The 15,207-nt window shown below is 50.5% G+C and overlaps 1 protein-coding gene across 2 annotated transcripts in view; it reads left to right on the top strand.

Annotated features, from left to right (window-relative positions):
* Window positions 1-7,254, top strand: part of SIL1 (SIL1 nucleotide exchange factor) — a 220,499-nt gene extending 213,245 nt beyond the window's left edge. For both annotated transcript variants that reach the window (XM_040444617.1, XM_040444618.1), the window contains exons 8-10: window positions 2,413-2,509; window positions 2,942-3,106; window positions 6,735-7,254. In XM_040444617.1, coding sequence (XP_040300551.1) covers window positions 2,413-2,509; window positions 2,942-3,106; window positions 6,735-7,091 — 619 coding nt within the window. In that variant the 3' untranslated portion in view covers window positions 7,092-7,254. The remainder of the gene's footprint in view (window positions 1-2,412; window positions 2,510-2,941; window positions 3,107-6,734) is intronic.
* The last annotated feature ends 7,953 nt before the right edge of the window (window positions 7,255-15,207 follow it).

Below are 15,207 nucleotides of genomic sequence, written 5' to 3'. Positions count from 1 at the left end.
TGTGGATATGGAGTACCAGGGAAGCCCTATCTCTGAATGGCTTTTGGCATCTTTTCTTTACTCCTAGTCAGCTCATGTTCTATTTGGAGGATCCCAGGGATCTGCCTACATGGTTTGAGCCCTCTGCTTTTTGCCCTGGTACTTCTCTCCCCTTCTAACCATTCAGACCTGGGTGAGAACAGTTCCCCTCTCCCCCAATACCGCCTCATGTTCGTGACAGGACTATTACTCTGGATGGTGACCAGGTAGGTCCCTGTACTCAGCATGCTCAAATGGGTCTCCTAAGATCCCCCACCCTTGTCTTCTGGAGTTGGCCGGGAGATTATCTCATCCCTGGGTCTTGTTCTCAGCAGATCTGTAAACCACGACCAAGCCCCATGTGCTTTCTTTGGAGGGCCTTGTCCCTGCTGCTCTGTATGTTCTCTCTGATGCATCCTCTGAGGCTGATGTGATGCTGGGTCTCACAGCCCCCCTTTCTTAGGAAGCAGTATTTGGTGTTTGTGTGAATTTCTCAGCAGGGTCGTCTTTTCCTAGAAAAGACCCTGCCTGTTGCGGGTGAGTGTTCCTCAGGCACATGATGGCAAAGACAGTCCTAATTAGCTCACACTTTGATGAAGCAGCTGCTTTTCTCAAGTTGGGGGAGCAGAGGGCAGGGGAAGGACTCAGCTCCCAGGCTCCCTGTGCACTGGTGCCCACCTGCCTGTCTGGAGAGGAGCTGTCAGCTTCCTTTCCCCAGAGACCCCGACCCATCTCCAGGCTGCTCCTCAAACCCACCAGTGGAGTTGCAGTGGGACAGGGTAGCACCCACTCTGCACGTCCTTTCTAGATGAGAGGATGCAGAAGCACTCAGGCACCTCCCATTTACAGCAGGAAAACTGGCTCAGCTTGCTAAGTCCTCTTTGAAACTTGAAGCTAGTGCCTGGTAGGAATGGAGGGTGGTCCATTGAGGCCTCACTTGGGCCCCATCACCATGCCATTGGGCCATCTTTGACAGAGCACCTGCTGTGTGGCAGGCCCTCTCCTGCAAGTAGCAGTGTGAACCCTCTTGTTACGTGCCTCCTATTTCCGCCTGGGTTTCAGACCCTGCCTTACTCTGCAAGATGCCATGAAGGCCCCTTGCCAAGGTTGGGGGTTAGGAGGAGCAGATGCTTTGGGGGTCTCCAGGGAGCTGGTGGTCATGCTAAGGTGAAGGAGCCAGAGCCACGAAAAGACTCGGTGCCCTTTGTGGGCTGTCTGGGTGAGTGCGAGAGCCAGCCTGTGACCTCTGGCCTGGCCCCTCCCCCTCCTCCTGGTTTTGGGCTTTTTGGAGCCTGCCACCACCTTTCTTCTCTGAGGCCTCCTAAGTGGTTGATGAGGGAACCTTGACTACACAGGTCCCTCAAGGGCCTAACTACAAAGGTCCCTGTGCTTGGCACTTATTCCCTAATTGATCACTAATTTGATCTTAGAAAGCAAGAGGTTCCCAGACATATCCCCTGCCTGGCACCCTGCCCTATGGAGGTCTCAACAGCCAGGCTCCTGTCCTTTCATCTAGGAGAGTTGTGCCTGAATGTTTGAACCTATCACTCTTTCTCCAGCCCAGAACAGGGAGAAGATCTCCAGAGGCAGCTCTAGGTTTTGAGTGTTTTAGTGTTGCTGTGTGTTGGTTGATATAGTTCTGGTTGTGCACATGTGCATTCTTGCCCTGTTTTCCTGGATCCCATGACATAGGCTCTGTGCTGAGTGCTGAGAGTACAGGGACAATCACAGTAGCTACTCTCACAGTGGGGAGGCATCTGGGTTGGCCCTGTTTTAGGATCTACTTAGGGTTAGAATCTCCTTAGATCTCATTCATTCTCCCTGTTTTCTTCCCACAAGCGTTGACTATATGTGGTCTGTGTCCATCCAGGACAGGAAAGAGGAATGGGCTCCAACCCCGGGACTGGAGGAGCTCATGCTCAGAGGAGGACAGAGTTTTTAATAATTGCTCCCCACTGTATGTTTGCCTGGGATCATGGAAGGAAGAAGAACCTATGCAGGCTTGGGGAGTGTGGGGGAAGGCTTTCCATGAGAGGGACACTGAGAAGCACCTTTAGCATCAGGAGATCCTAAAATGGTAGAAGTGATTTCTCTTCCCAGGTCATCCCAGCCCGTTGGCTGCTAGACGGTAGGGCAATGGCATGAAAGCCGTTGGCCCTGTCATTTTGGTCATAGGCCTTCATACCCGGGTGGATGTTTAGCAATTGGCCTGTTCCCTCAGCTAAGTTCTAGCTTGTCCCAAGTGGGAACACTGCCTTGTGCGCCTTTTTTTCCCTAGGGTATGGCTCTTATGTTAGCATCTCCCTAACCACCCAGATCCCTGGGGAGTACAATGGCATTCCCCCAAGTTGGTGAGTAGGTACAATGTCATGCTGTCCTGTGCTTTCCCCCCAGCAACCCAAAGGTCCAAGTAGAGGCCATTGAAGGGGGAGCCCTCCAGAAGCTGCTGGTCATCCTGGCTACGGAGCAGCCTCTCACTGCAAAGAAGAAGGTGTGTTTCTGTTCCGTTCCTCCTGCCCAGCCCCTAGCACACCTGTGGAGCCTGAAAGGCACGGGTCCCTTTTCAGACTTTACATTACCCTTGGGATCTGAGTGGTCATCCACGGGGTGGCATAGGGGAAGGGGTCCCACTCACCCAAAGCAGCATGGCAGCCTGCTGAGCCATCTAGAGGCCTAGGTTCAGCTCCCATGATTAGTTTCGGGTGCCACCTTCTGGCTCCCTGTCCTCGGCCTTTGTCCACTGGGTGATGTTAAAGGTTTCCTGTCCTGGCCTCTCTTCTGGCTCTCACAGACCTGTGTTCTGGAGTGTAGCTATCCCTGTGGGTGGTGGGTGGGCCAGGGGTGGGGTAGTGGGTGCACCTCTGGCTGCCTCTGCTGGGCCTTGCGGCAGGGCCAGCTCCACATTGCTCCCCACCCTCTGCAGGTCCTGTTTGCGCTGTGCTCCCTCCTGCGACACTTCCCCTATGCCCAGCAGCAGTTCCTGAAACTGGGGGGGCTGCAGGTCCTGAGGAGCCTAGTGCAGGCGAAGGGCACAGAGGTGCTGGCTGTGCGTGTGGTCACTCTGCTTTATGACCTGGTCACTGAAAAGGTGAGTGCCTGGATGTGTTGTGCCTCCCCCTCACTTTACTTTGCTTCTGGCCATTTGACCCCCGCCCCCTCCCACATCTTTTCTATCTAGCCTTCCATCCTCATGACAATGATCCTGAGAAAATGTGCCAGACTATGCTGGGCAGATGGGGATGCTGTGAGGGCCCTGCACCCAGAATTTCTGAGACCTCTGGGAGGGTATCCTGTGGGAAGTGACTGTTAAACTGAAAGCTGAGGGCTGGTGAGGAGGAGCAGGGGCAGGGGCACTGACAGTGGCCAGGCTAGAGTATGCAGGCCGCAGGCTCAGCATGATGGAAGGCCAGAAATGGCCAGGTCAGCCCTTCATGGAATGAAAGGTCATTTCATTTGGCTAAAGCCTAGGGTGGGAGTGATGAGGAGCAGGTGGGCTGGAGCAGCTGTGTCTGGGAGCCCTTGCAGCAGCCGGAACACTAATTAGCCAGAGGCTAGAATGATGCTGAATCTTGATTTTAGAAACCTGGAGGTGCCTCCTCTGGGAGCTTTGGCTTTGGGAGAGGGCTCAGAATGGCTGCCCTCGAGGGGCCCGGGGACCCCTGTTGTTGCCACCTGGGAGGATAGTTGGTGTCCAACCCACTTTGGTGTTTGTGAGCCTGAAAAGTATCTTAATTAAAGCTGCATAAAACCAGCCAGGTCTGTATTCTTAATTCAGCGGCTACAGAGAGCATTAGCCGGGCTTTCTCCGCTGCCTCTCTCGGGCTGCACTCTCCCTAGAACAGCCGACTGCAGATTTAGGAAGCAGGGCTGGGCAGCCACTGGAACCAGTGCTGAGTGTTGGAGACTGAGAGGCCCAGCCTGCCTCCCTGCCCCTGCCTCAGACTGAGGGTCAGAGTTGTCTGTCGCTGCTTCTCGGTCAGTTAGTTGCAGTTGTGTGCTCACTCTCTGGCGCTGTTTCTCTTGGCCTACCTTGTCTCTCATTCTTTTTGCCTGCCCCACCCGCTATCTCTCCCTCCCTCTTCAGGCTGCAGAAACCCATAACAGCAGGCAGTCATGTGGTGCTCACATCCAATTAATAAGGCCTGGGCACAGTTGACTTCTTGGGAAGGGGCAAGCAAACCTGGAGAAAGACCTGCATGTTGGCTTGGCCTTTCCCAGGAGAAACTCAACCTCTTTGCTCTGGTGTACTGGGTATCTCTTTGCTGTCCCAGTCCTGGGTGGCGACTCCTGTGACATTGGTGTATCCCCAGAGAGCTGCCTGAGTCAGCTGGCCCCCGGAGCTTGCCTTGAGGCTTTGGGGTGCTGTGAATGGTGGGGAGGGATTGGTGTCTCTGCAGACAGTGCAGAGACACCTTCTATGGGGTGGGATGAGGAGGGTGGTGGAGGAGTTGCAGCCAGCCAGAGACCTTAAGGCACACGTCAGCCACACTATGCTTGAGGTAATTCTTGTGGTTCTTTGGAAGGAATGGAGAACTAATCAGACTGGGACTTGATTGGAGCTGCCTGAGATGGAGGCATGTCAGGTTGCTATTTGAGGTGCCCCACACCTTGAGGGTGGTGTTGTGGCAAAGTAGCAGCTGAAATGCAAATTTCCCATGGAGAGTGGACCACCTCTCAGATTGCTGCTTCTGCAGAGTGAGATGCTGGCCAGTGGTCGTGAATCCACATCCATTCCATGCCTCCATGGAGCTGAGGGGATACAGGGATGACCCGCTCACCGGTTCCTTCCACCACAGGTGGTGACTGGTTGTCTGCCCTGCCCAGTGCTCTCCCAGGTCCCTGGTCCCTTCTCTCTTGGTGCTTTTGGGCAGGCTTTAATCCGAGTATTACCTGGAGCATGTGGTCTGCAGAGGCTTACAAGTCAGGGGCTCTGACCTCTTCTGGGGAGTCAGGGGAGGCACTGAGATCTGAGGAATGAGTTATTATGGAGTTGGGGTTGGGTAGGAATGCACCTCCAAGCTGTACCTTAAAGGCTCTGGGGGACATTTAGTGTGACAGGTGCATGAGTGAGGGTGGATATGGGGATGAGGCCAAGTGCAGGTCAGGGTGGACCCTGCAGGGCCTTGAAGTCCTTGGGAAGGGGTTTAGTCTTTATCATCAGAAGTGCCCAGTGGTGGAGGGTTTGGGGCTTGGCAGCAGTCTGCCATCAGAGGGCTGGGGGAGGCAGGTTGGGAGTGGGAGGCACTGGACTGACGAAGTGCAGTGAGGGACAGGGCACAGGGGCAGAGACAAAGGGCTGGGAGGACTGTGATGTTCTAGAGGCGGAGCTGTGGCACTTGAAGGTGGGTTAAGAAAGGACTACCAGGTTCCTCTCATCCTTTTCTGTTACAAGATGATGATCCCTGCCCCTGCCTGCTCCCTCCACCAGGCCCCATGGACCCCAAGGCCTTTAGGTGGTGCACTGTGGCCCCTGGTCTCTCCTGGGCTTTCCTCTTGCCTTCCCTGTCCTCTGTATGCCTCATTCTCACCCGGAGTTAGGGCCGACATTTCTTCTTTCTTCTTGCAGGGACACTTAGTACAGCCAGGAAGGGACATCTCCCCACTGTGCACCCTCTGCCTCTGCATAGCCTTCCTCTTACATTTGAAATAAGCTGGAAACTTAGCTGTTTCAGGTGTTTCCTGCCTCTGACAGCCTGGCAGGGTTGGCTTCCACCACTTCCTGCTAGTGGGGATGGGTTTCTGTACTTTACAGCCATTGGCCAAGCATGTGACTTTCTGCCCAAATTTATCTCAACTCCCCAGGCCCTTGGCATAAAGGCCATGTTCCTTGGAGGCACAGCCAGGGTTCTGTGTGTTTTGGGCTTCAGCCTGACCCTCATGCCCCATGGACAAGAACAACCTGCCCTTTTTCAGATAGGAGGTGGGCCCAGTCCTGGTGTTGCAACCCTCCTGTATGTGGACCCTTCATCTTATCCACTTGGAGAGCTCCTCCTTGGCCTCCCACCTCAGGGAAATGCCATCTTCTCTGCCCTGTGTCCTGACTCCTCTGAGGGAGTGGATCTAGTGGTGGTGAGGACGGTGCTGTACACACCACTTTACAGCTAACGCTGCTTCAAGTGTAGATGATGTGATTCTACTTGATAGCAAAGGTCATGTTTTGGGTGTGCTGTGTGCCGGATGCTGGCTGTGTGTGTGTTCACTACCCCAGTGAGTCCTCCCAACAGTCCTGAGGGGGGTCATGTCATTGCCACGTAAGAGATGATGCAGTGGCAGCCTAAGGCCGTTTGGCTGTCCGTAGTGGAGCAGGAATTTGAACCTAGCCTATCTGCCTCCACACTACACTGCTGAACTAAATTCATCTTGCTATTTAGGAAATATTCAGTTAATTTTTACTCTCCTGCTAGACACTGAGCTCCTTGAGGGCTAGGATGTGGTCTCCATCTTGGTTTCTCTGGCACATTGCCCAGCTGTTTTTGATGAATGCATGGATGGATACAGACAGGTGGACGTAGGAATAAATGGGTGGGGGAGCTTGTGTGAAGTCATGAGTCCAGCTGACCTTCTCCCATGTTGGACTTTGGAGGCACAAAAGGATGGAGGCAGAGGGGTGGACTCATGGTCAGCCACATGCCTTCCTGTCTAAAGGGCAGAGCTGACTGATGTTTGTGTGTTCTCTCCCCAACCCCATCCCTGGTGTGTGGCCACACGGATGGCAGATGTTTGCGGAGGAGGAAGCCGAGCTGACCCAGGAGACGTCCCCAGAGAAGCTGCAGCAGTATCGCCAGGTGCACCTCCTACCAGGCCTGCGGGAGCAGGGCTGGTGTGAGATCACTGCTCACCTCCTGGCCCTCCCTGAGCATGATGCCCGCGAAAAGGTGCTGCAGACCCTGGGAGCCCTCCTGGCCACCTGCCGGGACCGCTACCATCAGGACCCCCAGCTCAGCAGGACACTGGTCAGCCTTCAGGCTGAGTACCAGGCTCTGGCCACCCTGGAGCTCCAAGATGGTGAGGATGAGGGATACTTTCGGGAACTGCTGGGATCTATCAACAGCTTGCTGAAGGAGCTGAGATGAGATTGCCCCTAACACCAGGACTGGACCAGGGCACTGGTGAGACTGTTGGGCACCAGCTTGGGTGGGCTCTTCAGGGGATACCAGGCAGAAGGGAGGACTTCCTTACTGGGGCCTGAGTATCATCTGGGCAATGCTGCCTTGGCCATTAAATGGAGGCATGAGAGCCATTGTCTGTTTTGTGTCTCTTTAGGTGGGGCACAGTCCTGTGGTTGGGGGGCTGTGTCTGGGAGCCCCCTAGGGCAGTTAGGCAGGTTGTTGGGTGACAGGCCACTTGAGGGGCCCCTGATGACATGGCAGATGGTAAGCCCACAGCATCTAGTAATAGGCCCCATAGGAACGGTCCGGGCTCAGGAGTTGGAAAACCCTGGCTGGCACCAGCTCTTTAACAACCAGTAGCTCTGAGACCTTGGGAAGTCATTTACCTTCCCCTGACCCTGTTTTCTCAACTGTCATAGGGGAGTGCCATTAAGTGAGAGAAAACATGCATAAAGCACTGCATCAGGATCTGGCATCCAAGCTCGTTCTTTCCCCCACCTGGCTCTGAGGGAAGGTCTGGGGGATCATCTCACGGACGCTGTACTATATTCTCAAGTATTAACCTTGAGGCCACTGGCAGTGGTGGAAGCCTGAGTGCGTGTCAGCCCAGGCAGCTTGTGGGCTAGGGTGGAGCAATTGGTGCTGGGCCTGGGTGGTGGAAGGATTGGGGTGGCTTGTGGCTCTCAGGAAGCCCTTGGGTGTGTAGGCCTTACTCTTGGAGAGGAGTGATCTCGCTAAAGCTAGAATGTGGCCCACCTGACAGGGCAGAGGTGTGGCTCTGTGCCCCAGCCCCTCCCCCGTGTCAGCCGAGGTACTCTGTGGAGGAGGCCTCGAAGGCGGGGGCAGCCGAGCCTGGCAAGTCCCGGCCCCCACCCCACAGAGGCTGAGTGCCAGGCTGGGAGCCTGCTGCAGGTTGCCACGGCAACCCCGGCCCTGGGCTTTCCTGATTTGGATTCTGGTGCTTTTGTTTTTCAGCCTTTCCCAATGCATCACAGGCTCTCTCCTGCTGCTCAGGCAGCCCCTCCTGGCCTCCATGTAGAAATCTCCCCATCCTGGCCTTGCATATAGAAATCACAGCTTCACTGAGCTGAGGGGAAACTGAGGTCCTGAGAAACATGGGGTAGTGGGCAGTTTCCTTCCCTGTGGTCCCTTTGTTCAGCCTTATACCCTCTCCTGCCCACCTCATATGACAACACACAGGAAGCTTGGGAGAGAGCTCTTGCCTGCAAACAACCCTCCCAGGGGGGCAGGAGGGAAGCAGGAGCCTGTTGTGCCAGGGTAGGAAGCCTCAGGGCTTGGGCATAGTGGGGATCAAACACAAAGTCTATCATGTGTTGGGTGCTTTCTGCCTCACTGCCGTTAAAACCTCTAAATCACCTTCAAAATACATTTTACAGATGAGATCATGGCTCAGAGAGGCTAAATGGTCTGCCTGAGGTCACACAGCTTGTGGCAGAAATAGAATTTGGTTTCACCGTGAAAGGCTTGATTATGTGGCTCAGAAGGTGACAGTGTTGAATTTGACCAGCAGTCGTGGGAGGGAGGACCAGGCTGGATGGCAGAGCAGCTGTTCTGTGATGGAGCAGGGCAGGGTTCAGAAAGGAGGTGCTGGGCCTGGCTAAGGCCAAGGTCAAGGATCCCTTTAAAGATAGTATCAGCAGACTTTGTGGGTGGATTTGAGACAGGGAGTAGGGAGGATGGGGATGCCCCAGCCTATGCTGCGAATGAGGAGGACTCAGGGTTGGGGAAAAGTCTGGTGTGGGTCTCATCCTGGCAGAGGTGGGCACTGAGGTTGTGGGAGCAGGTACACCTTTGAGCAAAGGCTGGCAAGGGCATGCTAGCTGTGGAGGGAGCCCTTGGGCTGACCTGGGCTAGTAGCAGCTGGGGCTGGGGGTCCCCAGAGCCCTTGAGTCCTTTGTAACTTCCAGAGTCTGATCTGGGATATGGGAAATATATGGGGATATTCCTCCCCATGGGAGGAATAACAATAGTAGGAGCTTAATTGAGGACCCCAGTATCTCTTCATCCTCACGTATGCCGCACAAAATGACGTAACTATAAAGCTGAAAGGAGACTTTGCGCCGTGAGCTCTTTGGCATTGCGAGAGTCACTGGGACTGAAGAAGGAGCGTCTGGGGGCTCTGGTGAGGGCAGCCATACCAGAGCCACATTGCTGAGCCCACAGGCCGGGTAAGTGGATTGCTACAACTCTGTTCTCCACTCCACATACACACAGACTAGACCTTGGGAGGGTGAAGTTTGGTCTGCACTGTTCTCTTACTGGTCTCTGATGTCCTGGGTCCTGAAGCAGACCCTCTGTGACAGAGGCAGCACTGTGACCCAGGACTTGGGCCCTGGCTGCTTGGCTGTGGGTTCTGGTTACAGCACCCAGCTTGTCATTGACTATTGTCTACAGGTCCAGAAGGAGCCTTTCTCTGCCCTCCCTTTGGGTGCCATCCTGGGAACTGTGGCCAACCAGTATGACCTGGGCTGAGTTAGGAAGTGGTAATGGGGACTGTAGCCACCAGAACTCGAGGTGATGTGACCTCTTCCTGCCAGGGCCTGGAGGCTACTCTCCTCTTCTCCTGCTCCTGTCATGCACTAGGGCCTTATGGCAAGGACAGGATGGAGAGCTCTGACTGGCCGACACCCCATAGGCCCTGGGTTATTATTGCTTACCTGCTCCTTGATGTGGCTGAATCAGTGCATCTATGTTGGAGGATGACAGGGATGGGGAGTGGAGTGCTGGTCCTTGGCCCCCCCTTCCCCCTTCCTTCAGCAAAACTTGGTTTTTATTAATTCAGTTGTTCATTCATTCTTTCATTCACACTGTGTTAGTTAAGCCCTTAGCCCTTGTTAGGCCCCAGGGTTCTGAGGTTGGTAAGCCACAAGCCCTGCTGTCAAGGAGCTCACATTCTGGTGAGGGAGGCAGTCGCAGTGTGACATGTACCCTGACAGGGAAGGCCTGGGTCATTTCGAGCTGAGGAGGCCCCTGACTCTAGTTCAGTGGGTCAGGGGAGGCCCCCCAGAGCCAGTGATAGCCAAGCTGAGACTTGAAGGACACTGGAGAACAAGCCAGCTGAGGTGGGGAAAGGTTTCAGGCCCAAGGAGCTAGAGGAAGATTTATGGTGAGAGAGAGAGAGAGAGATCTCTATTTGAGGAACCCACATGTTCAGTAGAGCTGGAAGAAATGATGGTGGGGAGGGGCCAAGTAGAGCCACATACACATCTTGTCCAGTGCCTCCTCAGTCTTAAGATCGAGGGGGAAGCAAGGAGTGGGTTGTAGGCATTCTCCTAGCTGCTGCAGCCTCATTTGTTTCCTCTTTCATTCTGACTCAGCACTACTCCATCTATAGGACAGGGTGCGAGGTGGCCAGCGGAACAGTGCGGGGAGGGGCAGACCATGACAAGTGTATAATATGATGCCGGGCAGTGAGTGCTAAGAAAAATAAAGTACAAGGGGATAGAGTATCAGGGTCTGTCAGGGAAGGCCTCTCTGAGGACATGCAGCGTGAACAGAAGGAAGCAAAGCAGTGAGCCGTGGGGCATCCAGGGCAGTGCTTTGCAGATGGGAGACATAGTAGAAGCAGGAATACGGCAGGGTGTTAGAGGGAGAGCCAGAGTCAGTGTGGTGAGAAGAGTCAACTCGGGAGGGCAGATACTGCTAGCTGTGGCCAGGACTTGAGGTTTTTCTTCGCGATGGGGCCACTAGAAAGCTGTGGGCCCAGGAGGGACCTGACGTCGCTGACACTTTAATCGGATCCCTCTTGTTGGGTGTGAGAACAGACAGCACGTGGCCCAGTGCGGGTCTGGTGCAGAGCCACGTGGGAGTCGATGTGGTATCATCCGGGGTAATGAGAGAGAAGGCGGTGCCAAGCGCTCAGACCTAGATGTGTTTTAAAGATAGAGCTTATGGGACATGCAGCCTGCCTGTGACTGAGAGGAAAGAGGTCAGGGGTAAAGCCTCACTCGGGGGGTGTGGGGGGGCGCTGTCTGTGGGAGCCACCGGGACCTGATGGTGGATGTTGTTTGGGCTGGTCCATGCTGAGCAGTCGGCTGGACATGCAAGCCAGGGATGCTGACCTGCATGCAGTCTGCAGCCTGGGCGAGAGCTGGCCCAAGAGGACAGAGCCGACAGCAGTGCGTGCCGTGTGGGCGTCAGAAACGTTGAGAGCTGCTTGTTCAACACATCCACTGTCAGAAATCAAGTTATATAAACAAAATTAAATAACATATTAAAAAAAAAGCAAAGGTAGTTTTTGAAAACCAGCAAAAGAGGAGCAGAAGAGCTACATTTAAACCCAAAGAAAGCAGAAGAAAAGGCAATAATATAGATAAGGGCAGAAACCAATAAAAATGAAGATAGAAAGCTAGAGAAAATCAAGGAAATGAAAGGCAGTTCTTTGAAAAAAGAAGACACAAATTATCCATCTCAGGAATTAAAGAGAGGATATCACTATAGACCCTACAAGTATTAAAAGGATAATGAGTGAACACTACAGTCAACACTAGGTCCATGAATTTGACAACTTCAAAGAAATGATGGACTAGTTCCTTGAAAATACTATCTTTCATTGCATTACTTTTCTTGTGCTTCTCTAACAGATTACCATGAACTTCATACCCAAAAACAACCCAAATTTGCTCTACCATGGTTCTGTAGGTCAGAAATCAGACCCCGTTCTTGCGGGGCAAAACCCAAAGTCCTCAGCAGGCCTGCGTTCCTTCCAGTAGGCGCTGAGTAGGATCCATTTCCTTGCCTTTTCCAGCTACTGGAGGCTACCTTCATCCTTGGCTTGTGGCCCCCGTCCTCCAGCTTCAAAACTAGCAATGCCAGTCAGCCTCTCTCTCCTGTGACACACACAATCTCCTGCCTTCCTTTTCTGCTTTAAGGCCTGAGTGATTATACTGGGCCCACCTGGATAATGCAGGATCATCTCTCTGTTTAAAATCAGTTGATTAGCAACCCTAATTCCCTTTTGCCATGTAATATATTTATAGATCACAAGGAGGAGGATGAGAAGATCTTTGGGGAGCCATTATTCTTTCTCCCACAAACACAAATTACCAAAACTCAATCAAGAAAAAACAGATAATCATTTAGTCTTATATCTATTAAATTGAATTCGTGGTTTAAAACCTTCCCACAAAGAAATCTCCAGACTCAGTTTCATCTACAAATTCTATCAAATAATAACAATTCTACAGTCTGTTCCTGAATGTAGGAGAATCCACTCCCAAACTCATTTCACGAGGCCAGCATCACTCTGATTCCAATACTGGACAAGGATAGGATAAGAAACACCTCAGGAGACCAGTTTTCTTTGTAAGTAATGAGGTCAAGGGGCATTGGAGAGGGGAGATCTTGGAGGCAGCATTAAGGACTTGAGATTTTCCTAAGGTGCCTACCAAAATCCTCAGTGCAGAACTCCTCAACAGGATATTAACAAGTCGAACATATCGCAGGGGTTTATCTTGGGAATACAAGGCTAGTTCAACACAACCCCCCATGTTAACAGACTAAAGAAGAAAAAACCTCACATTCATCTCAGTAGATGCAGATAAAACATTGGACAAAATTAAATATCTATTCATAATAAAAACTCTCAGCAAATTAGGGATGGAAGGAGAACTTTGTTAACCTGATGAAGGGAAGCCACATAAAAACCTATCACAAATAGCAGACATCATGGTCAAAGACTGATTTGTTTTTCCCTCATGTTACAAATAAGGCAAGAATGCCAGTGCCCTCTGCTCTCTTTTTCTCTCCTTTTTAATATTGTACCAGAAGTCCTGGGCACTGTATTAAGGCAAGAAAATGAAAAGACATACAGAATGAAAGAGAAGAAATAAAACTGTCTCTATTTATGAAGACACGTGATGTAGAAAATCCCATGCGATGTACAAAAATCTCATAGAACTGACGGTGAGTTTAGCAAGAATACAAGATATAAGGTAATGTACAAAAATCAATTATATTTCTGTATACCAGCAAGGAACAATTGAGAACAAGATTTAAAATTTTTTTTTAATGTTTGTATTTATTTTTGAGACAGAGCGAGACAGAGCATTGAGCAGGGGAGGGGAAGAGAGAGAGGGAGACACAGAATCCGAAGCAGACACAGCTCAAAACAGAATCCGAGCTCTCAACACAGAGCCTGACATGAGGCTTGAACTCTAAACCACAAGATCATGACCTGAGCTGAAGTCAGATGCTCATCTGACTGAACCACCACCCAGGCGCCCCTGAAAGCAAGATTTTAAAAACAGTACCATTTACGGTAGCACCAAGGGGCGCCTGGGTTACTCAGTCGTTGAGCATCTGACTCTTGATTTTGGTTCATGCCGTGATCCTTGGGTTGTGGGATTGAGCCTTGCGTATAGCCCTGTGCTGAGTGTGGAGCCTGCTTAAGATTCTCTCTCTCCCTCTGCCCTCTTCCCTGCTTGTGCTCTCTCTAAAAAAAAAATTAAGAAAAAAATGTGTCTCCCACTCACATGCATTCACTCCCTCTCTCTCAAAATTTTTTTAAAAAATACAGTAGCACCGAAACAAATAGGCATAAATCTGGCAATATATGTGCAGGATTTTTATGCTGAAAACTAAAACACTAATGAAAGAAATAAGATCTAAATACAGTTGACCCTTGAACAGTGTGGAGGTTGGTGTTCTGACCCCTGGTGCAATTGAAAATCTGTGTATAAAGTTTGACTTCTCATAAACTTAACTACTAACAGCCTACTATTGACCAGAAGCCTTACCAGTAACATAGCCAATTTACACATATTTTGTATGTTATATGTATTATATATTACTATAAACTAGAGAAAAGAAAATGTTATTAAGGAAAAACCTAAGGAAAAGAAAACGTATTTACAGTGCTCTTCATATTTATTGAAAAAAACCCACCTATAAGTGGATGTGTGCGGTTCAAACCTGTGTTGTTCAAGCCTCAACTATAAATGGATTCATGGGTTGGAAGACTTTCCTCCACTCCCCGAATTAATCTATAGATTCAGTTCAATCCCAGCAGGAATTTTTTAGATCTCGAGAGTAGGATTTGAAAATTTACATGGAAATGCAAAGGAATGGGAATAGCTAACAGTCTTGAAAAAGAGGAAAATGTTGGAGGACTCACACCGGCTGGTGTTAAGTCTGACCACAAAGATGGGGTAATCAAGAACAGACCCGTGAATCACAGTAAATAGAAATACACCCACACCAATATAGTTACTGGATTTTTGACAAAGGTACAAAGACATTTCAGTGGAGAAACGTTTGTCTTTTGGATAAACAGTGCTGAGACAACTGGACAGTCATGTCTTTTACAATGAACCTTGACCTCTACCTGTCTTCTTATTTCACTAAAAGTTAGTTCCAATCATAGACCCAAATGGAAAATTACAGAACTTTTAGAAGGAAACAGGAAAGGAGTCTTTGTGACCTTGAGTGAGGCTAAGATTTCTTAAATACAACCCCAAATGTACAATTCAGAAAGTGAAAAATGAAAACATGAGATTACATCAAAGTTAAAAGCTTCTTCTGTGAAGGAAATGAAGAAAATAAAAAGATAAGCCATAAACAGGGGGAAAATAAGTGTAAATCACACACCTGAAAAGGCCTCATATCCATAATTTATAATCCTCAAAACGCATCAATAAAAAAAGTCAACCCAGTTAAAAAAAAAAAAAAAAGGCAAGGGATTTGAAAAGACATTTCTCCAAAGAAGATACACAAGTGACAGACAAGCATGTCAAGAGGCACTCACCATCATTAGTTGTTAGGGAAATGCAAATTAAAGCCACAAGATACTATGACATATCTATGAAAATGGCTTAAAATGAAAAATAAAAACCTAAATAAAAAACTTGACACCACCACATTCTGGTGAGGATGCAGCATGATTGGAATAAACACATTCCCCTCGGGAATGCAAAATGATGTAGCAAATATGGAAAATAGTCTGGTAGTTTCTTTTTTTTTTTTTAATGTTTATTTTTTGAGCGAGTGAGAAAGAGAGACAGATCATGAATGGGGGCACGGGAGGGGGGCAGAGAGAGAGGGAGACAGAATCCAAAGCAGG

Source organism: Herpailurus yagouaroundi, unplaced genomic scaffold (assembly GCF_014898765.1).
Source record: "Herpailurus yagouaroundi ecotype Mexico unplaced genomic scaffold, PumYag 192, whole genome shotgun sequence".
Classification (NCBI taxonomy): Eukaryota; Metazoa; Chordata; class Mammalia; order Carnivora; family Felidae; genus Herpailurus; species Herpailurus yagouaroundi.
This window is presented reverse-complemented; position numbering and strand designations above follow the sequence as displayed.